Raw genomic sequence first — 23354 nt, 5'->3', positions numbered from 1 at the left:
CTTCTTGCTGAGTCTAGCCTCACCCCTTCTTGCCTTTTAGGAAGACTTCCATGTTCTTAGACAAGCTTGTTTTCGGATAAAATATTAGACTTTTTTCTTAGAAAATCCCTTTGTTTTAAAATTGGTAATTTTTAAAAATCCCAATCTCTGGCTACATTTGAGTTTGAGGAAATTCTTTTTCACATCTCTAAATATGTTTCAATTTGATAGTATTAGTAAATAGTAAATGAAAATGTCTTATTCCACAAATGTTTGTTGAGATCCTTCTAATGTCCAGTACCAGGAATACACACATCAATGGGACATGGTTCTTGTACTTCATAAAGTCATAGAAAGCAAAAAGAAGTGGCAGTTATCTGGTTCAGTTATCTGATCCTCTGAAAGAGAAGAAATATACCAGCCAGTATAATCAATATTATTTTCAAAAATTTGGTGAATGGCCATTGTAAGCTGTATTTACACACATATAATCATATTCCTATCAACTATAAATATATGAATTGCTTATAAGCATGATTGACATTTGTTATTCTTACATAGATTTTGTGAGTGACTAGCAAAAGCTGTTCTTTGCTTCTAGAACCATGCTGTCCCAATATAACTTTTTGCATTGATGGAAATGTTCTATTTTAGCACTGTCCAATAAGTTAGCCTTTAGCAAAACATAGCTATTGAGCATGGCTCGTTAGCCATGAGGATATGGCTAGCTCGTTATCCTCAGCAAACTAACACAGCAATAGAAAACCAAACATCGCATGTTCTCACTTATAGGTAGGAGCTAAACAATGAAAACACATGGGCACATGGGGGAACAACACACACTGGGGCCTGTTGAGGGGACAAGGGGAGGGAGAGCATCAGGAAGAATACCTAATAAATGCTGGGCTTAATACTTAGGTGATGGGTGGAGCAAACCACCATGGCACACATTTGCCTATGTAGCAAACCTGCACATCCTGCACATGTACCCCAGAACTTTAAATAAAAGTTGGAAATTAAAAAAAAAAAAAAAGTATTGGGCTTGAGGTCCAAAAGAGAATTGGTATCAACTAAGTACTGTTAACATACAAGATATGACAATAAAGAATTAATACCGATTAGCTGCTAGATATGAAGATGCATACATATAAACAAGCATGTTTTTCAAAATAAACATCTTGAAACTAAAAAAAAAAAAATGACTAGTTTGAAAAAGAAAATAAATTTTTAATTTTATTTAATTTAAGGTAATTTAAATTTTCAGTAGCCATTTTTGGCCAGTGGCTACCATGTTGGCTAGTGAAGTTCTAGATGCTCTGCCGGTTATTTGGTAACTATAACTTGGTAAAGTAAGTTAAAAGAATAAATGTGATGGTGTGCAAGAGTAATATAAATAAAACTAGAAAATATAATTTAGAAATTTAGAATAGCTAGGAACTATGAAAAGTAGGAAGAAAGAATTTACTAATCAACTACAAAGTATTAGCAGAATAAAATTGGCAGGAGAGTGATAAAATCGCATGTAAATTGCAAAATGAAGGTTAAAATGAAGCCACCAAAGTGGGGTGACTGGTGTTAGAGGTGTCACCATACTGTGAAAACAGAGTAGACTTCTTAACACAAAACATAGAAAAGCATGCTTTCTGCTTAAATCAGCCTTTCCAAAAATAAATAGAGCTCTTTATTAAAAATTAACTATATACAAGAAGTTAACTCTGGTTATCATAATAATATGCTTCAAGCTATGAAATAGTATGGAGGAAGATTTAAAATATAAATATAGAAATACCTACATTTGTTATGGTTTTTTTGAAATAATTTTTCACTGTGTCAGCCGCTAATTCATCCAACCTAATAATTCTTCAAGCCCAAGCAGGACATGTCTTTGAACTCATCTCGAATTCGTTCTTTAAGTCTAAACCCTGTAGGGCTTACATAAGATAGAGGCTTTGTTTCAAGTCTCCCAGGTGACCTAAGCCTTTGCTGGCAGCCTCTGCCTCGCCGTTTCTTCCTCCCTGCCCTGCTAGTCTATTCCAAGTGTAGTCTGCAGATCAACAACATTACCTGGGAGCTTGTGAGCCATGCAGAATCTCAGGCCCCGCCCAGACCTGTTAAATCAGATGCTACAATTTAACCAGATCCCCTGGCAATTGTTAAGCACATTAAGTTTGAGTAGCTCTGCTCTAGTGTGTAAAGTCTACATGCTCTCTAGGGCTTACTGAAGAGAAGGAATTACATAGCTTTATTTGCATTAAGGATACCTTTTAAAATGTTTTCAACATTTTATTTAAAAAATTTTCAAACATATGGAAAACTGGAAAGAATTTTACACTGAAATCAGTATTCTCACCACCTAGATTCTGTCATTAATATTTAACTCTACTGGCTTCGTCATATTGTCATCCTTTTATCCTTCTGTGCATCCATCAATCCATCTTGATTTTTTTTCATTCATTTCAAAGTAAATTGCAGACAACAGTACATTTTCTCCTAAGTAAATATCCTGGTACATGTATCATTAACTAGAGTTAAATATTTATTTGCAGTATTTTTCTCTTCTGGAACAAAATTGTACACAATTAAATGTGCAAATCATAAGTATCCATTCTCTTGAAGTTTTTTTTTTGTTTATTTTGTCTTTTGAGATGGAGTCTCGCTCTGTCATCCAGGTTGGAGTGCAGTGGCGCAATCTTGGCTCACTGCAAGCTCTGCCTCCCAGGTTCATGCCATTCTCCTGCCTCAGCCTCCCAAGTAGGTGGGACTACAGGCGCCCGCCACCACGCCCAGCTAATTTTTTGTATTTTTTAGTAGAGACTGGGTTTCACCGTGTTAGCCAGGATGTTCTCGATCTCCTGACCTCGTGATCCGCCCGCCTCAGCCTCCCAAAGTGCTGAGTCTCTTAAATTTTAACAAATGTAATACACTTGTATATAAATTTCCTACCCTTTGTTTTCTTGTGTCTACCTCATTCCTATAGTTTACAAAACAAAATAAGAAGGAAATGGAAGGACAGGGCACATAGTTGTCCACAGAATAGTCTGTTCTTTTCCCAGCAGCCAGGGGCTCCCTCCCTTCCACCTCCTACCCTCAGTCCCTCATTCTATCTTATAGCCAAGCATTGCTAGAAAGGCCAATTTAAATCAAATGAGATGGTTTATTCTACACTTGTCTCATGTTCTGATATGGTGAGCCTGCTTTTAAAGGCTTGTATTCAATTTATATTCACATTTCAATGAGAAAAGTTTTTGAGATGTATAAAAATAGAAACTTTCTAATAGATATCAGAAAGTTAAATTATAGTGTGATTACCTCACTGTTACATTTTTCCTCTTTTGCCTTTTGCCATTTCTCCCCTTTCTTCTTTCCCTTTATCCAGATAGACCCTTGACTTCTAGTCCTTATGCCAAGTGAAGGGAATTGACAAGAACCTTATAGTGAAAGAATTTATGTTGCCTGGTGATAAGCATTTTGGAGACTGAATGATATGGAAAAGAACTCTTAAGAACTCAATTATGACTGTTCTGTTGTGTATCCTCTCAGGGTGGCATATGGAAGGCTTACGACTAGTTAATTTCTTTATTAAAATTAAATTTGGAAAATATTTAGACAGCTCTTTCCTGGATCTAGGCTACCCTACACCTTTATTGTGTCATATTTGGTTAACCAGCCTAGATAGTGACCCAGTGATCATACATGAGAGTAGGATTTTAGATCAAGTGTTACTTTGCTGAGAAATGTGTGGTGCTCATTATAACAGAAGGCAAGACTGTTCTAGAATCTAGGTGTGAAGTATCAGTAGAGGTGGATTTTTAAAGTAAGTTAAAAGAATAAATATGATAGCCTGCAAGGGTAATATAATATAAATAAAACTAGAAAATTAAATAGAAAATACAATTTAAAAATTAGAATAGCAAGGAACTAAGAAAAAGAAACAAAGGAAGAAAGAATTTACTAATCAACTACAAAGCACTGGAAGAATAAAACTGTCAGGAGAGTGATAAAATTGCATGTAAATTGCAAAATGAAGGTTAAAAGCAATTAAGATACACAAGTACTGAAGAGAATAATAAAAACATAAAATAAGCTAGGATGAGTAGTTAAAATAAATAACACCAGCTAAGAAGATACTTACAAAGATTAAAAAACAGATCAAGTAGTAATCAAATAAGGAAGTGGTTTAAGGCAGTAAATTAAAGAACAATTAAAAAATAATAAGGAGAGAAAATTAACAGGCCAAAATGACACTTAATAACTGTATTAATAGCTAACATTTATTGACTTCTTTCTATGTGGTAGACACTTTATGTACATTAACTTCTTTAATTCAAGTGTATTAAAATAATTAGGAATTTATTTTTGGGGTAAGCAAAAAAAAGTTCAGAGAAGGGAAAGCCAGGCATCAGGGCAATAACCCTCCCCTCGCTAAAAAAACAAAAACAAAACCAAAAAAAAAAAAAAAAAAACTGAAGGTAAGCAAAATAGATCTGCAGATATCAATTTTCATTCCTTGTCTAATGTGGTGATTTTTGCAGTTGAAAAACACCCAAGTACTTGCCCTGGTACTTTTCTTTTACTTCCTTTCTAGATCACAGGTTCCTGAAATGGCTAGCATTATAAAATGAGCATTCTCTTTTTCTCTTGTCATAGACAAGATTGACCTTTGTGAGGGGCAAAAAAGTTTTCAATCAGTAGAATCCATAGCCCAGAACCTATGGCAGTGGGCAAACATCTCATAATCCCACTCATCTTACGTGACCTAGCTCAGGCCTATCTTCTGGAAGTACTTCCTAGTTCCTTCAAACTGTGCCTATGTACTACTTAGTACACTGGAGTTGGAGTGGGATTTCGTTTCTGACACTTATCTTTCATTCCTCTCTAAACCATAGAATTCTGAAAGAAGAATCATAGTTTTATGTCCTGTTCCTCAACTCAGGCCTGGTATACAGTAGGTGCTCAATGAATGCTTTTCAAAGTGAGCCTAGTGGAACCTGTTGTCAGTGGGTTTTGTGTGTATGTTTTTTTAACCAGCAACCAGTCTATTCTGACTGGATTTTCTGCCCGCCTTGAACCTCTACAAACATGTATTTTTGTGTTTCTATTATCCAGAGAATTTCTTCCACGAGAAAATGGCTTTTTGTACTTTTTTGTTGTTGTTGTTTACCACAGACTGGTACCCATCTTTTATCTCCAACTTATTTATATTGCATACCCTGTAATTTTTATGCCAGAAATATTTTATGGGTGCATATATACTCTGGATATGGGTATATATATGTACATATGTGTGTGTGTGTGTGTGTGTGTGTGTGTGTGTGTGTGTGTGTGTATTCAGAGCTCAGTTATCTGTTACTGTTTTTTCTCTTTTCCGTACTTTTCTCTGGGGCAGGTGTTATCTCTGTGGCCTTGAGCTTGATCCATAATTCATTCATTCACTCATTTGTTTAGCAGACATTTTCTTGGGACTTATTATTACCCAGAATTGTGTTGGGCATTAAGGCAAAGAAAATGAAAAGGAGACCTAATGCCTGTTCTTGAGCAGCTCTCCGTCTTGATCTTGCTGTTTAGCCTATTTCCATTGGCCCTATTTTTCTTTCTTTCTTTCTTTCTTTCTTTTTTTTTTTTTTTTTTGAGACAGAGTCTCACTCTGTCACCCAGGCTGGAGTGCAGTGGCACAATCTTGGCTCACTGCAACCTCCACTTCCTGGGTTCAAGCAATTCTCATGCCTCAGCCTCCCAAGTAGCTGGGATTACAGGCATGCCCCACCACACCTGGCTAATTTTTGTATTTTTTAGTAGAGACGGGGTTTCACCATGTTGGACAGGCTGGTCTCAAACTCGACCTCAGGTGATCCACCCACTTCAGCCTCCCAAAGTGGTGGGATTGCAGGCGTGAGCCACCATACCCGGCCAGCCCTATTTTTCATGGAAAGGAAAAAACAGCTATTAACACTCTTCACAGGTAATTGTTGTATTTTGAAAAGAGTTATGAAATCACTTGCTGACTTTCTCTTCTCTGGGGAAAAGAGTCTGAGTTCCCTCAGCCTTTCTTCCTAAGACCTGTGGTTGGCTATAAATTGCATTGGTTGCTCTTCTCTAATGAGCTCTGTATATTGGCAACACAAAACAAAGACATAAGTTCTTCAGATACTTTGTTTAAATTTTAAATTTTTTTCTGATTGCAAATTAATATTTAATGTAGAAAATTTGGAGAATCTAGGAAAACCACAAAGAAGAAAATTTACTGTTAACTTTGTGCTCATAGCCTTCTAGCACTTTATGTATAAGTGTGTTTTTTATGTGGGTGTAAGAAAGTTACATTTCCTTTTACCTACCTATATTACTAAAAATGTGTTATGAATATTTTCCATATCATTAAACATTCTTCTCAAGCATAACTTTAAATAACTGCATAGGAAACTGTTACAGGGAAAGTCCACAATGTGTTTAATCAATTTATACCATAGAACATTTAAGCTACGTTTTGATTTTGGGTTTTTTTTTTTTTTTTACTATTATTAATAACATGGTGGTAAGCTTTATAGTACAGAAAATTTAATGCACATTTTCTGTTATTTCCTCGGATAAATTTCTAAAAATGAAATTGCTAGATCAAAGGGTATGCATAAGTTTACAGTCTTTGTGATGTATTGTAAACTTTTCTTCTAGGAACTTCTATTAATTTATGGTTCTCACTAACAGTTTCTGGTAGTTTCCATTTCCTCACACCCTCAACTGTTTTTCAGTCTTTGTCAATTATCAAATCATTAAATGGCATCTCGTTTTTATTTTAACTTGTATCCCTTGGGTTGCTAGTGCGATTGAACATTTTTTATATGTTTATTGGCCTTTTGTGTATATTCTGGAAGTGTTCATCTCTTTTCTTACTGATTTCTAAGAACTCTTATACAATAAGGATATTAATCCTCCTGCACTTGGCCAGCATTTAGTAAATAGAGGAAATTCTATTTCTGAGTGGAGGAGGACTCCTGTGGAATAAGGCCCCAAGTCTCATCCTATTCCTGTGTAAAGTTCTTCAGAGTGAAAGCTGGATTGTTGCCCTAGGAAAACTAAAGGCAGATCTGTAGGTGATACCACTATTGATGTTAAAATAAATAAACTAATTAACCCTACAATCTGAACTAGCTTGACATTTTCTATTTTTCTGATCTATGAAAAATCTCAGGTTGTAAAATAGTGCCCAAGAATTTTCTAAAAGAACCTAGAGATATGTTAGTGAAAAGTTTGGGGGGAGATCTGCCCTAGGCCTAGTATGACCCTAAGCCAAATAAACAAGTCCTTGGCTTGTTTATAGCCAGGTCGAAGAGATAATAGTTACATCTGTTAAAAAAGCTCTCTTATGACCTTTGCTACACTTAGGTCAAGAAAATGGTATTTTGAGTGACTAGATGTTTTATTTTGGATGCTCGATCAGTCTCCTTGTTTCTTTTACTATCTGTAAGATAACACATTCTTCTAGGTTGTTGAACTTTGACATGTCACCATCATGTGCTCCGCCCATCTTATTCCATAGCAGCACATGTACAGAAAAGCCAAAGCAGACTCCTGAGCCCACAGCACAGCTGGAAGGTTTCTACTGCAGGGATTCTGGGACTCTTTAAAAAGAAAAAAGGAAAATTTCAAAAAATCAAACCCCCTTACACTTGGGTGAGAATTCCAGAATAAAAGAGGGTGTCCCCTAGCATCCCCTGAATATTTCTAGGGTGGTGTCAAGTGAATTCAAAATTCTTGAGCACATAGATTGTTTTCAAGCTCTTGTTTTCATTTCATCAGTAAATAGAATTTTAAAAACAACAATATCCTCCCATCAGTAAATTTGGCACAATGGATACTAGCACCCTGTTCTCGTACATTCTTGTCAACATTTTCTGTCTGCATCCCCCACCCCCAAGCCCGGGCCTGCTTCCCACTATATCTCCCCCTAACCCTTCTGTTAGCTGTAATGACCCTGCAAACACTAAATGGCATTTGAGTGCATTAAGCAGCAAACTCTCTGGTGACATAGCAATTAGGGCTCTGAAATAGATTTGGTGCGTCACGGAAGATAAGGGTTTTGAAAGTTTCTGTTGTGATTATAGCCTGTAACTCCCACAAATAATAGGCTTCAAAATAAGAGGCTGCCAACGGAGCCTTTGTGGCTTTGTCTCAGTGATGGCACGTAAATTGCTATTAATGTCCTAAGTGTACTTGAATATGCCAGTCTTTGGGATGTGGAGTTGGCTCAGTGTCTCTCTTTACACGGCATGTCATTGTTGGTCTGATAATCTGGGGTAATTGCTGTCTCTTGGATGGTCAGAAAAGTGTAAGGGGTTTAGCTTCCTGTGTGATGGTAAATAGCCTCAAAATTTACCCCACGAGGGCAGGTTCACACATACTGGCTGTGTGTGTATTTCATACGTAGCCACCGTTCACCGTTAAGATGTATATACAATCTCTGTGTGTACCCTTAGTAAATAATAGTCATGTCAACAAAGCCAAAGCAAAATCAAAGGTTACAAAAATGAAATGAAGAATTCAGGGCTGTATAGGGTCAGCCAATGAGATAATTTATATTGAGAGTTTAAAAAAGAAAAAGAATACCCTTACTTGAATTATCTAGGTTTAGCTTTATGAGGAAGCATAACTGTCTTGTCTTACGTAGCTACTCTTTTCTAGTGTAAGTAGCATCTGTGTGTCTGTCTATATTCTTTAGGTACTATGAGTACCTTCAAAATGCGTATCAGCTCTGCGTGAATATAATAAATGTGGAAATTATGCATGTTGTCGAATGCTGTTTGTTGATGTTTAGAGGTGTGTTTATGTTTTGGTTTGTGCAGCTGTGCGAGCAGAGGTTATTTATTCAGATATAAGTAGAATTCTCTGCACTAAGACACCTTTGTTTAGCTAAAATCAAGCTGAGCTTACTTTTCTTTGCCAGGAGATCAGGATAGCCTTTGGAAAAGTAAGAAAATCAAACTTCAAGCCTTAGCCTCTTGTATGTTCATTTAGCCTAAGGACTCCTTAAGTCTGTAAGACATGAACACGTTATGTGTAACTGTCCTATTTGTACTTTTAACAGAAATGGGAAAGCAACTCAACCCAAAACCTGGAAATGCACACCATCTCCTATACTGTGTGAGTTATGGAGAGGCTCAGCTAAAACCACCCCCTGTGTCTCAGATCCCTTATATGGCATTATTAATCCTGGGTCTTCGCAACAGATTCATTAGAAAAGAATAAAGCTAAGAAGGAGCCAGAGTAGATCTTGATCTCAGAGTTGATGTATTATACAAGCACACTTTAATAATGTGGCATTAGGATGTTGGCAGGAGGGCACACTATGATGGTGCTACAGTTGATGGAATCTTCCAGTTGGTGACTGAGCACCCCTTAGCAGTTAGGGTGCATGCAAGATAAAATTCAAGGTAGTAACTTGTAACAAGAGAGTTTGTTTTCATACCATGTGAACATGGATCAGATATACCATCTTACTCTTAGGTCTTAGACCAGAACTCTGCCTTGCCAGTGTAAGTTAAGCCATATTCACTGGCAAGATGGTGCCACCCATAGTCGAGCCTCAGAAGCATAGCCCTGCAGGAGCAGAGCTTGTCTTGTTCAAAACCATGTTTGGTGAGGTGGATTGTTGCTTGGTAGCAAGAGATATTAGAATCCTCAGACTTTTCTGAGGCCAGTCTTGTGATTCATATGTTCTAGCATCTTAATAAACAACATAGGGATTCCCAAAGGTGAACTGAAGAGCACGAGTCACCTGCCTTTAGCTGTGAGCATCCGAAGTAGCCGTGCTCCGCATGTGGAGCCCACACATTGTCCCACAGCCCCAGCTTTTGAAAATTGAAATGTCCAAAAAGCAGTAGCAGACAGTGAGTACTAAGTCTGGCAAATCCTGGGTTCTGAGATCTAGTTTTCTCTCCTGAGAAGTAAGAGTAAGAGTTCACACTAGATTTATGTACCATTGTGTATTTGTGATCCAGAGCAAGAGATGGACCTATAACTGTGCAGTTATGCTGGGCACCTGCAGCCAAGCCATCCAGTATTCACAGGAACGAGACACCAAGGGAAGGCTTCAAAGCCGTCATTTCTCCATCCATTCAACCAAGTGCTTAATTGAGCAGCTGCTGTGTCAAACATGAGCCTAGTCCTGTAATGGCTTGTTGTTGAATGATTTACCATCTCATTGAGGATAAATATCAAAGCCCTTCATGTAGCCTGCAAGTCTGGGCATGGCTAAGTCCTCTCCTCTCCGGTCCTGTCTTGCTTCACTCACCACTGTTCTCCTCTGTTCCATTCTTTCCGGCCTTCTTTGAGTCCCTTGGAGACTCTGGAAAGGCTTCTCTTTGCCCCACTCTTGGCTTGTCTGTTTTCTTTTCACCTTCAGGCTGATTTTCCGTAAGCCCAAGTGAGGTCCCTCTTTTGTACTGTCTCCTAGCACTTATTGCCATCTAGAATATGTATACATTATTTTGATAATATAGCAAATGTCAATTTCCTGCAAAACAGTAAACTCCTTGAGAGCAGAAACAAGATTTTTTAAACTTATTTTATCAACCACTGTATGCCCAGTATGTAGCACAAGTGGGCACTGAATACATATTTACGTAATTAAAAACTAAGTGATTACAGCCAAAAACATATGGTGCTCACTTGGAGATTTTAAATGATAAATAAAAGTTGCATGTAGTTTTAAATGTCAAAATGAAGGATCAGTAAGTCAGTGGTATTAGAGGCTAGAGACATGGGTGATGCGTGCCTTGAAGAAACCTACAAGAAGGAGGTGACTCTCAAGCTGGGCCTTGAAAGATGACACGGATTTGTAGAGACCAGAGGAGATAGACAGGCAAAGGCAAAAAAATCCTCTCACTTGATTTCTCCGTACAGTAAAGGAAGGATTCTCACTTTGACAATGAAAAATTATTATTTCTTTGCAGCAGCGTAAACTACAAAAGTCTTTGCAGCAAGGATTTCTATTCTCCACCAGGAATGGCTGATTGCATTGCACTGCTAATCTTTCTGAACATAGAGACCTATAAACAAGATCTCAGGATTCAAGAGGCTTGATGGGAGCCAAACTAGAGAGGGGTGTGGTGGTGTAGCATTGATGTGAAGCCACCAGGGGGTGACCTAGTGGTAGGTGGCAATTAGAGAGGATACCCCAGCAGTCAAAGGACCATGGAAACAGGAATCCTAGAGTCAGCAGCATGAGGAAATCCAAGCAGAGGATTGGCTTCTGGGAAGTATGATGGCAGGTAGTAGTTGGTGAGCTGAGGTTCCAAAGCAGTATTCCAATAATAAGAGCAAGTCACTTTCTCGGTCTTTAAGGAACTGTAATAAATAGCAGAAAATTAAGCAAAGCTAGGCATAAGCTTGGCAGAGATGGTCTCAACCACAAGAAAGAAGTTCCTGTATGAAGATACTGATGCAAAATGTCCAAGTAAGACAAGCAGCAAAATTGATTCTGAGTTACCTATGTTACCAAATTATGCCAGAAGAAAATTTCTTCTGTCTGAGAGCACATGTTATTCCCATATAGGATTGCCAGATTTAGCAAATGGAAATACTGCATGGGATATACTTATAAAATTACAGTGTAACAAGGCATCCCATATTTTATCTGGCAATGTCATTCCTAGATCCTAAGAGGGAAGCTGAATCTGTATATGGGTCTCACACCAGAGAGAGAAAAGATAGGGGCTCAAGGATGCAACAGGCCATTAGGAGACTATGTCTGTTTTGCATTTTTGCAATTCCCACCGTGCTCAGGGTGGTAACTGGGATACAGATGCAGGATGGGTTGTCTTCCTTCTCGTGCCTTTCTGAAGAACACTCATTGTTAAGATGGTGTGCTAAGCTGTGGCACTGCAACTGTCAGGTTCCAGTGTCCTTCTCAATTGCTTTCCCTAAACGCAAAACAAAACAGTATAAATATTAATTATCATTGCTTGTTTGGGATAAGCTATGAAGCACCAAATCTCCCTGATGCCAGTTTAGTAAGAGAAACGTTCACTGCCTGAATATTAAAGTTACCCAGAAACTTGGCAGTGCTTCTGCTCTGTCTTTTGAATATTTTCTAGGTGTACATAGCTATTTACATATAGTTGGAATGAATTATGGAGGTCAGGGATATGATGCCATATGTCTCTCCATGCCCATGTTGGAGGATGGATGTCACAGTGCCACCAAGTGTTTCTTTACTTTGTCCTATGCCTCTCCAAGAAACATTTATCAAAATCGGTGATGTGTCGGGCACTGTGGTGGGCACTTTGGAATAAAAGATAAATTCCACAGCCTTGCTTTTATGGTCGGGTAGGTGAAACCGACATGTGAAGGAACACACACAATACAGCAGCACATGTGCTGTGACAGAGGCACATACATAGAACTGGGGGCCTGCAGGAGGAAGAAACAAAAAACATGGCCAGGGGACAGATGGATGTGCAAAGATATTCAAATTCAGTCTTACAAAGCAGCCAAGGTGTGAGTGAGATGTAATTGGAGGAGTGAGGGCACGGCATTCAAGGGGAAAGAAGCAGGCATGAGATGGCTGCTCTGTCCTGGGAAATTCATGGGAATGTAAATACTTGTGTTGATAGGGGAAGTAAGCAAGATCAAGGCTGCGGCAGACCTGCTGAGGACATTGAACCTCATCTTGAGGCCAGTGGGTAGCCATTGAAGATTTCAACAGGAGATGACATGCACAGAATGACACTTTTGAAAGATAGCTCTGGTGGCAGCTAGAGATAGGACTGGAGGAATACCCAGACCAGGCCTGGATCTGTTTTCCACTGTAAAATTCCCCAGGAAATTTTGAATCTTTTGACGTCCCTAAGGGGGCTTTCCAATAGCATCTTTTCAAAGTGCTGTCTGTGTAATCTTAGGAAAGTGTTAAGCATATCAGGAAGACATATTTCTTCTAGCTTGATAGAAGAATGATGAATCTAGGATGTGACCTCTACTGTGTGAGCTGATGTCTCCCTGATATATAGTGGCTCTGTGTGTGCTTGCATAGAGAGGGAAAGAGGATGCATCCGTGTCTCTGTTTTTCTTCCCGGCCGTTCCCAACAGTGACTGGGTGATTGAGGGGCTGGAGCACGTGCAGCTCCTCACCCACGCCAAAGGCATCTCTAGTAATGGCATCTGGCCCATATGCAGATCTAGCTCCACTCTGTGCTGACATCAGCTGGTTTGTGGCACCTCAGCGTATTTCTGGGTTGCAAATGAGATTTTCTTAGTGCCAGGCTTGCTTGGGCTGTCACATCAGGTGATGAATTCTCTGCATCAACGGTATGCTGCTAAGGTAATCGCAGAGGAAGAGTGGGAAAAAGAGGAGATGGGGCAGGTGGTTCTCAGCCCAGCAGCCACTGCTCAGGGCTGAAAGCAGTACTGGATCCACAACAGGGAGGGAGAGGCAACTACCTGTGGTCCCCGTTCTGGTTCAAGGATGGTAGTAGAGAAAAGGCAGGGTTTTGGTTGCAATTCTGTGTCGCGTGTCCTGTCAGGAGAAACCACGTGGGTTTTCCCATCTGCCATTGCCCCATCCTTGGCTCAAGAGCTAGCTCCCTCTACCTCCTCAGACAGGCATGTTTTGCATTACCTTTTAGATGAAGTTCTAGCAATATTTGGTGTATATCAAATTATATGCCAAATTCTTTAGGGTAGACCATAGAGTAAATAGTCATTTTTATTCCTGAAACACTTTGTTTCCAAATATCTTTGTGTTTTTGGAAATCCAGATTTTCTTATATTGGGAACCTGCTGTATTTTATCTTAGTTTTATGTTCTATGAGCTTCTCTCTTGGTGAGCTCCAGGTTGAGCCTGCTCTGCTGGCTTAGGCTTCATCTGGTAGAATTAAAAGTTACATTGGGTCACACTTCCCAGGTGTTGCATCACAGGCCACAGAATCACCTATATAAAACTGAGTGCACATGTAGACACTCTTCCACTAAAATGTTTTTAGCAATTAAAAGGGTACCTTTGGTTTTGCAGATTTTACCTCCCACCCTGTAACCCTCAGTGTGGTTTATGACATTAGCATTTCCAAGAGTGTGTTCATTATAAAGAATTGTTTGCATCAGAAAGTAGAGAGGGAAGCTGAGGTGCAAAGAAAAAATAAAAATAACAGTCTTATTTTCCACCCCGCCCCCACCCACCACACAATTGTTAATGAAAGCATCCTCTCCTCTCACTGTGCCCAGAGATAAATAAACACACAAAGGTGGAGTTTCCTACTTAATATTCACCCACAGTCGAGGTAGAGGGAAGGAATTGCTCCCCAGGGTTAACGTGGCAGTAAGCGAGGTCAGCTGTTTCCCAAGACGGTGCAGCCTCTGAACGTCTTCCATTAAAGCTAGAATGATACAGCTGAAGCAGCCAAAGTGATTTACAGGAAACCCAGTTGAGTTTGCTCGCAGTTTCTATCTTATGATGGTTTTAGCAGTAACAGCAGCAAATAATATACCGTCCTATAAAGCATCTCTAGAGAAAAGAATTCTTCCACATTCCCCAGCATGACATGCTTCTTCTAAAAAGTATTTGTGTTTCTCTAACTTAAACCATATAGGCTACAATGTCCTAAATTTGGTAAGAAGTGGGAGGTCATAGCTGGCATATCCTGGAATAGGGTGGCCAAAAGTCTCATTTTGCCCAGGCTGTAGAGGTCTACTGGGATCTGAGACTTTAGGTACTAACATGGGAAAGTCCTGGGCAAACTGGGATGGATGGTCACCAGATGTGAGCATGCGTGTGTGTGTGTGTGTGTGTGTGTATGTATCTGTGTGCATGTTTATGGTTGGAGGGCGAGTGGAAAAAAGGGGAGTGAAAGAGGTTTTGTTTAATGTATTTCTTTTAGCTAGAAGGTTTTATATATTCCTCACTAGGCCAACTAGAATAATATAATGCTGGTTTTGAGATTAGCTCGAAATAATTCCCGTTTCTCCCATCTGTGGGTTCTCTGTACCCCCTGACATCTTATACGCTGGTCTGAGAAAACAGAACTTTTTAAAGAAAAGAGATCAAATTTTTACTATTTGAGTTATTTCAGGTCTGGGATGACTCAAGAAGAAGTCTCCCAGAACCTTCTGGGCAATATGGAATGCCTTGTCAATTCCTTCTTAATGAAACACCACAGAACTAATTTTCTTTACTAATGGCTTCATTTTTTGCACCACTTATTGTTATCTTAATGGAATTATGGCATGGCTAAATGATAGAGTGGTGATTTGTGAGCAATGTAATAGAACTCCATTGTTCCATGTGCTATGACATGTAGGCTCACTGCTTTCGTAGAGCTTCCTTATCTGCTTATTTTATACCAGGGTGATTCTAAGATACATGCCTTTTTTGTTTTGTTTTGTTTTTTTTTACCAGAATTTTACTCTACTTCATGACATTGTACTTAAAAACTTCTGTCATGTTTTCTTAAATTTCTATACTGCCGCGTCATTTTTATTCCTGAAACACTTTGTTTCCAAATATCTTTGTGCTTTGGAAATCCAGATTTCCTTATCTCGGGAATCTGCTGCATTCCCCAGTGTGACGTGCTTCCTCTAAAAAGTAGGACTCTTACCTCCCACCCCTACAGATATACTCCTGCCTGCCTGCCTGTCTGTCTGTCTATCTCTATCTATCTATCTGTCTACCTACCTACCTATCTATCTGCCTGTCTGTCTACTTATCTATCTATCTAAATATCTATCTGGTAAACATTCACATATAAAAATGAGTAGGAGAAACAGATACCAAAGTAGTTATATGTGTCATTAAAGCTGAATAATTTTCCCCAAGTAGTAGGATTATGGGTGTATGCTGTATATTTTGTTTTTTATGCTTTCTTATTTCCCAAATATTATCGAGTAAGTATATCTTATTTTTATTTTAAAAAATGACATTAAAGGATCTTCTTTGGGAAAAATAAACGTGGCCGCCATTCTTAGTCAGCCTAAAATGGCCCCAGAATCTATATCCCTGGTTGGGACGGGAGGCCACGATATTATCACCCCTGTGGCAGACTTGCATTAGGAATTTGAATTAATTCTGTTCTTGATTCTGGTTATACTATGGAGTCTTTGCCCCCAAAAATTGGAAAAGCTTTCTGTTATGAAAGAAGGAATAATTTTTCTCCTTATTGTTCTCTGTCTAATCTCTTTATCACAAACAGCAGGGGGAAATGCCCTCCAACAGAGAAAAGGAGTTAGAGGAGCAACTTGACTGGGTTAGGAGATGGGAGATTGGAACTTGAGAGCAGTTATTCACTGACCCACGATTGGGGAGCAGTGTTCTTGGCATTGCTCAGGATGCCCTCTTGGTATCCAGATCTGCTTTTCAGTGAGGTGTGAACAAAACCTCCCCTGATGCTGAAGTAACTGGTAGGAGCTGCTTTGAATTAAGAGCCTGGCTTTCCTGGGAAAATTGGAGCATCATTTGGGTGAGCCAATGATAAAGAAAGCCAGGTGGATGAAAAGTGCAGAGAAAATGGAGCCTGAATTCAAAGGTCTCGAGGCCTGTGTTCTCAGTCATGAACCAGAACACCTGCTTTTCTCTTGCACCTCTGCTCTCTTATGAATAAAATGGGAACAGACATTTCTAGCATCTATCAAGTGCCAGGCACTCTCCAGGTGCCATGGAGTATGCAAGAGTTGAAGTGGTGGTCCCTCCCAAACAGCAACAATAATACCTGCCCCATCTCCTCCAAATCTTTCAGAGAATGAGAGGATAGTACAATAGAAAACATTTTACCAGGGATGTCTCAGACCTGATCTGTTCAACATGAACTACAAAGGAACATGGTAATTGAAGGGGGGAAAGGCATTTTAGCACACTTATATTTCAATGCTTTAAAACACATAAGCAATCATGAATTATGCATCACGAATTAACCACTATAGCAAAGCATTCTTCAACTATTTTAGTGCTGGGATTTTTTTGAAAGGGGTGGTTACTAAACAGATTTTTTTTTTAGAACAGTTTTAACAGTTTTATTGTTGGGATGCTCTTGGATCTAGAGTCTTGTAAAATGATCTCCAAATACTGATCAAGCCTATACCTTCCCATCTCACCACCTCTCTGGATATATTCACAAAGACCAGTCCTTATGGCCTTGGCACCATTGTTGTATCTGTTATAGTCACCTGAATTACCCTCTGTACTTTTCAAAACTCACCTCAAAGAGTGCTCCCTCTATGAAGTATTTCCTGATGTTGCAACAAAATGTGATATTGTTTTCATTTGAAACTTCATAACAGTGGGACTCTACCATTTATTAGGTTCTGCCTTGATTTATAGTTCATTCATGGGCTTATCTCCCTTCTTGAACACATGAACTACATCTCACTTATCATTATATACCCATGAGCGTCTAGTATAGAGCCTTGTGTAGAACAAATACCTGGAATCCCATAAATACATGGGACACCCAGAGTCAGAAAGAACCCTGGAAAGCATTTGAGCCAACCTTCTTATTTTTCAAAAAGGAAGACTAAGGTCAAATAGGTGAAGGTGCCTTACCATTGACATTAGCTAGTTGTTGCCAGATTCAGAATCAAAACCTTGAGTCTCTTGACCTGCAGGACAGCTGTCATTTCATTGCTGGCTGGGACTTAATTACAGAGTCTTTGAGAAGTATAAACACATCATACTAGTGGGAGGTATTAACATCGTATCCAGAGGCTCACTGGGAGGACCCAAACTTATTTGAGGGTGGGGGCAATATTATCACCCACAGTAATAGTTGCCCATTTGATGAGTGTCTCCATGTGCCAGGCACTGTGCTAGGTCCTTTACACAAGATTCCTCATTGTCATTGTCTGCTGAAAACAGCCACCCAATCTCAGAGGACTGACTTCTCTCCCTTTTTCCCTTCTAGGCTAATGGAGGTTGGCAGGATGCTACCACCCCTTCATCAGTGACCTCCCCTACAGAAGGCCCTGGCAGTGTTCACTCTGATACCTCCAACTGATCTCCCAGCAATCGCATCCCGGCTGACCCTGTGCCCCAGTTGGGGCAGGGGCAGGAGGGAGGGTTTCTCTCCCAACGCTGAAGCGGTCAGACTGGAGGTCGAAGCAATCAGCAAACACAATAAGAGTCTCCTTCTCTTCTCTTCTTTGGGATGCTATTTCAGCCAATCTGGACACTTCTTTATACTCTCTTCCCTTTTTTTTCTGGGTAGAAGCCACCCTTCCCTGCCTCCAGCTGTCAGCCTGGTTTTCGTCATCTTCCCTGCCCCTGTGCCTCTGTCCTAGACTCCCGGGGTCCCTGCCCTCTCTCATATCACTGAAGGATATTTTCAACAATTAGAGGAATTTAAAGAGGAAAAAAACTACAAAGAAAATAATAAAAGTGTTTGTACGTTTTCATGCTGGTGGTTTGAGGAGCCAAATTTACCTCACTCGAATCCCTCACTCCCTATGTTAACAGGCAATCCCTCTCTGTTTCTCTTATTACTCTCACTACCTCTTAGCAGGAATACGCCACATTGCCCTACTCATTCCAGGCCTCCCTGCTTCCTCTTGCTCTTCCTCCCTGGGGACAGTACTGATTGGAACACTTTCCTCCTCTTCCTTCCTAGCCCCAGCTATTCACTGGGGACTGTCATAGCTGGGATTCTAAAGGTGCCACATGTTTCAGTTTCATCTCCACTAGGTTGGTTCCCGGGCAGGAAGTCAGGCAGCAGGGAAGGACACGGGAACAGCGGGTGGAGCATTCCTACAGCCTTTCTTATCCTGCTAGCAACAGCTCTCAGTTTCAGAGGCACAGTCTTTGGAGACCATTCAACACTCAGAAAGCAGTATTTAGAACCTATTGCAAAACTGGGGCTGAGTTAGGCATGGTGATGAATGCATCAGCAAGGAATAGAAAGTTCTTATCCTGAAACCCTTCAACCTCAACTATGCCTTCATAGACACACACGTTCATGCACATGTAGGCACATGCACCATCTCACATCTTCGCTTTCCCAAGATGCCATATACAATTACCTACATTAATAACTGTAGCACTATACCTTATGAGCCCGAGAGAGGGAATTAGTGACTCTAAGTGAAGGTCACTGACACAGAGAAGCAGTATGTGTCTGGGGCTTCCAGGACCTGCAGGCCCACTAGCATGCACTTAGCAGAATGGCATACACAGGACCTGATCATGAGGAAGACCAGGTTTCCAGTGTAAACTACTCTTGTTCCCACCACCTCTGGAGCACTCAGGGAGCCACATACAGTACTTACAATGTCTTTAATGGACTTGGTTCTGTTTCATTTTTTATTTTATATTAGGCACACTGTATTAATTTTCCAAAATGTTATACCACACTATGTTCTTGGTCCCAACCTATTGCTCTGGAGGAAAGAGTTGTGTAAGAACGTGGCTCATGTGAACTTTTGCTAGCTTCATTTGAGGACCTGAGAATCATGGGGAAAGGGAAGGTAATGTTTTCATTGAAATCATCACAGTGATTTTTATTCCCTGGGAACACAGCGTGTACTAAAAATACGTGAGAAAATAGCATGTACATGAAAGCTATTCTCAAAAGTCACCTGAGTTCACCATCTTCATAGCCAACCCTACCAGCTATAAAGATGGCAGCTCTATCACTTGATTAAGTGGGAGGTGGTCAAAAATTTTGGTGCCTCATTTTCTTCATCTGTGAGACAGGAACTGTTATGCCTGACTTACTAAGAGGCTTGTGAGAGACTGAAGAAGTTGATTTTATTCATATCCAATCTGTAAATGTGAAGTCAAGGGAAGTAGTGTCCCTGAAATAAACGGGTTCATGCCATCTAGGGACAATAAATGAGTTTCTTGTTGTAATTTCTGGTTAATATCAGTACCTTGATGTCATCACCACGATGACAAAGAGAAGAGTTATTGTTGATCTTCTTGGTTTTGGTCTGTCTGGTTTCTTAGGATAAAGAAAAACTTCCAAACTAGAAAAACAGGCCCTGGTTCTCTTAGTTGGCACTTGAACCCAATATGTTGCCTTGTACATACTTGGTCCCTGTCACACTGACTGCCTGGGAGGCTTCCAGGGAGAAGTATGAGACCCTGAGGGGTGAGAATGGGCAGGTAGCAAGAACATGGAAATTCTGCTTAGCACTACAGTCATGAATAGAAAACACTGGGTGTGCTCAGGGGAGCAGGGGGTGCCACTGAAGAAACTCGAGGGAATGTGTATTTGAAGGAAATGCAAAAACTGAATATTTAGCAAAATGAAATTATGCCTTGATGACTAAAAGGCACTAGAAAGGTTGTGTCTACTAACTTCTGCCCTGATCAGAACAGATGCCTAGAAGGAGCATTTTTGTGACAACTTCATAGTGATTAGAATCAGTGGAGAACTCCATCTTAGTGGCAGGAATATAATGAAACTACCCACACAAGAACATGGTTGAATCACATTTGCTTGACTTAGGGCAAATTACAAAAGAGAGACAAAAAGATTCTCTTGGAAACAAGAAGAGTGACTCCAGATGTGGCCTGAATAATTGCCATGTTAAGTTAATGCAAAAGATCAGAACAGTGCTACATTTGCACAGGCAGTTTCTCTCCGGGCAGTAGTTTTCACTGATGATCACCTTTCACAGCATTTTCCCCAACCAGCATTTCACTTAGTCTTCTCTATACCCAGCACCTCCCCCGGCGCCCCCTGCAAGCCCACTATCACTTCCGACTTCCAACGTGGCATCCGTGAGATCTGTCCACATTAGGCGAAGGAGGAGAACACTGAGAGCAGCAGGATGGGTTTGGAAAGAGCATGCCTCTGGAAACACAGCTTCCTGGGAATTCACATGAGGCCAGTCCTACAGATAGCAAGATGCACCCCAGGATTTCTTCATTTCTAATAGATGTGGGAGTGCTCCATTTTCCCCGACAGCGAATTTCCCCTGAGAAACGATACTAGACCCTGGGTTTGCTTACCTTGTAACTCTTCCTTATCTCCTACTTTTCATCCCTAATTCCTCCTCCCCCTGGCGTGGAATTGACGCCCGTGCAGTACATTTGCTAAGTGGCACCTTCTTTGAATTTATGTTTTATTTTGCTATGGTGGTGATTCTTTATTTGCTGGTTGTCTTTTCTCACACATCTTTCTCTCTCTGTCTGTCTCTTCCCTGCTTTTTGTTTTTCTGCCCAGAAAAACCTGACTTCGATACCAAAAAAGATGAAACTACAGAAACTCAAATTTAAAAAAAACTTTAAAAAAAACAAAAAAATACTCAACGATTCTTTCAGCTTTATTAACATTTTCCATTGTTTCTTGCGACTTGTGTCTCGTTCTTTGTAGTATTGATGATGAACATTTGATAATGAATGTTCTTGTATATTCAGATAAAGAAAAAAAAACCAAAAAAGCGGTCTGAATTTAATAGTGTTTATAATAAAAATTTTAAAAATGACCCTCATAGCACGCAAAACAGGATGGGGAATTTCCCCTCTTCTTTCTGTGACAATGCGCATCATTCCTGCAGTAGTTTTTAACACCAAACTACCTACATTCATCATTTCCCTCATTTTTCTTTTATTTTCTTGCATTTGTGAATTAGTTCAAGAATGCTAGAAAAGTGTCGAGTTGTGCACATCCATTTCTTGTTTCACAATGTTTAAAAGTGACAGTAATTCATTTTGTAAACTAAAAAAAAAAAAAGGTTGGAATAGTGAGCATAATAGGTACAACCTAACACATTATTATGTTTATTAACTTTGAGACCCAGAAATAAATTCTTTTCTTTTCTTTATTCTTGCTCTTAAAAATACAAAAAAAAAAAAATGTTTTGTTTTGTGTTATTTTTGGTTTGTTTATTGGGGGGGTTTTTTTAATTGTCAGGATTATGATCTTGCTGTTTTTCTTCAATATGTATACAAGGTGATGTGAAAAGATGACTTGGGCAGAGTAGTAAGAACAAGTAGGCTTGTTCTTCTACTTTGCTTCGGAATTCAGTTAATGCCAAAAGCAAAGATCAAGCCCATGTTGATGTCTCATTGCTCACCTGCATTTCCAGAGAGTGTGACACGCATGCAGTCCCGGAGAAAAATAAAATCAGGGACACGCTTCTCCTTTTAGCCTTTTAAAAATACAAAACATTTAGTCCAAGGGAACTTTTTATGCTATCAGAAAAGGTTTTTGCCGTTTTTGATTCTGATTGTCACAGCCAAGTATACTTTGTTTTATTTCTCCCTAATTAATAGCTACATTCCATGAGGCCTCTTCCAACTAGAGAGGCCTTTTCTTCCGGGAGAGTCCCGCAGGAGATGCTGGTATGATGGGCACCATTGGCTAAGAAAACTACATGCAGGAAGCAGTCCTTGGGGCCAGTCTGCCAGCTGAGTCCTGGTTTTGGATGAAGAGTTAATGAGATACTGGGCCAGGCTCAATGCTGTAGTTTTAATGCTAAGAGGTTGTTTACTTCACAGAGTACACCTCTTAGTAACCTCTGACTTGGGCAGCTGCTTAAAGCAAATTGCAAAACTGGCTTGATTTGGAATGTTTTTATTAGAGGAAAAAAGAAAGCCATATTATCCGGAAAAAATTTCATTTTATATGCCATTATTCAACAAATTATGTTCAGAAAGTGGTCAGAACTTAAGCAAGAAAAGTAAAGAAAGAATGCAGAATTGTGGAGCAACACTTTAGGAAATATTTCTACCTGAACACTTGCACTCTTGAAGTCATAACAAAATAATGATGAGCTTTTCACATCACCTTTATGCTTTCAATCCCTAGCTCAAAGCTTCCTGGAATCTTTTATTTTTTGTAAACTTTTTTTTCTTTTGTTAAAATAAATAAAACATTCAATGTTTTTCTCCTTTTCTCTCTTATTCTTTTCTTTGGCATTTTCATTTTGAAATGCTTTCCTTTGGTTGTTGGTTTTATTCTCCCCCTACCCCTCCCCTTTTCTTATTATTCAGAATATAAACCTGCAAAGCTCTGCTCTGTTTTGGTTTTGAAAGTTTAAGCTTTTCTGCTTCTGTGAGAGCACAGGCTTCTGTCCCTTTTGATTCCAACTGAACTTTTGTGTTCTCTAATGATACTAACACGGTGTAGGTTTTACAGTCTCCTAATTTGTACTGGTAATGCATATTCCAAATAAATAGTTTCTTTTGTTGCAAAAAAAAAAAATACTTGTATTTTGTGCACATTTCTTTTCTTACATGCTGGCAACTTCTCTTTCCCCAAACTAGGCCTGCATTAGTATAGATTATGGTTTAAACTGTTGCCCTAATCACTGAAAGGTCTACATACTATGATGGTGGGGCAGAGACCTTATGGACCACCTTCTTCACTCAGGAAATAAGAAGGAAGGAAGAAAAGATCATTTGTGGGTAAACAATAGCTGTATTACAGAGGGACAGAGCACCCCATCTTGTCTGCTTGCAA

At 39.6% G+C, this 23354-nt stretch overlaps 1 protein-coding gene across 5 annotated transcripts in view; it reads left to right on the top strand.

The window, feature by feature from the left end:
- PBX1 (PBX homeobox 1) overlaps positions 1-23096 on the top strand; it is a 291950-nt gene extending 268854 nt beyond the window's left edge. For 3 of the 5 annotated variants that reach the window (XM_054482550.2, XM_063649429.1, XM_054482567.2), the window contains one exon: positions 17853-23096. In XM_054482550.2, coding sequence (XP_054338525.1) covers positions 17853-17945 — 93 coding nt within the window. In that variant the 3' untranslated portion in view covers positions 17946-23096. The remainder of the gene's footprint in view (positions 1-17852) is intronic. The other 2 variants (XM_063649436.1, XM_063649432.1) reach the window with 1 other exon arrangement.
- The last annotated feature ends 258 nt before the right edge of the window (positions 23097-23354 follow it).

This window comes from Pongo pygmaeus, chromosome 1 (genome assembly GCF_028885625.2).
Source record: "Pongo pygmaeus isolate AG05252 chromosome 1, NHGRI_mPonPyg2-v2.0_pri, whole genome shotgun sequence".
NCBI lineage: Eukaryota > Metazoa > Chordata > Mammalia > Primates > Hominidae > Pongo > Pongo pygmaeus.
This window is presented reverse-complemented; position numbering and strand designations above follow the sequence as displayed.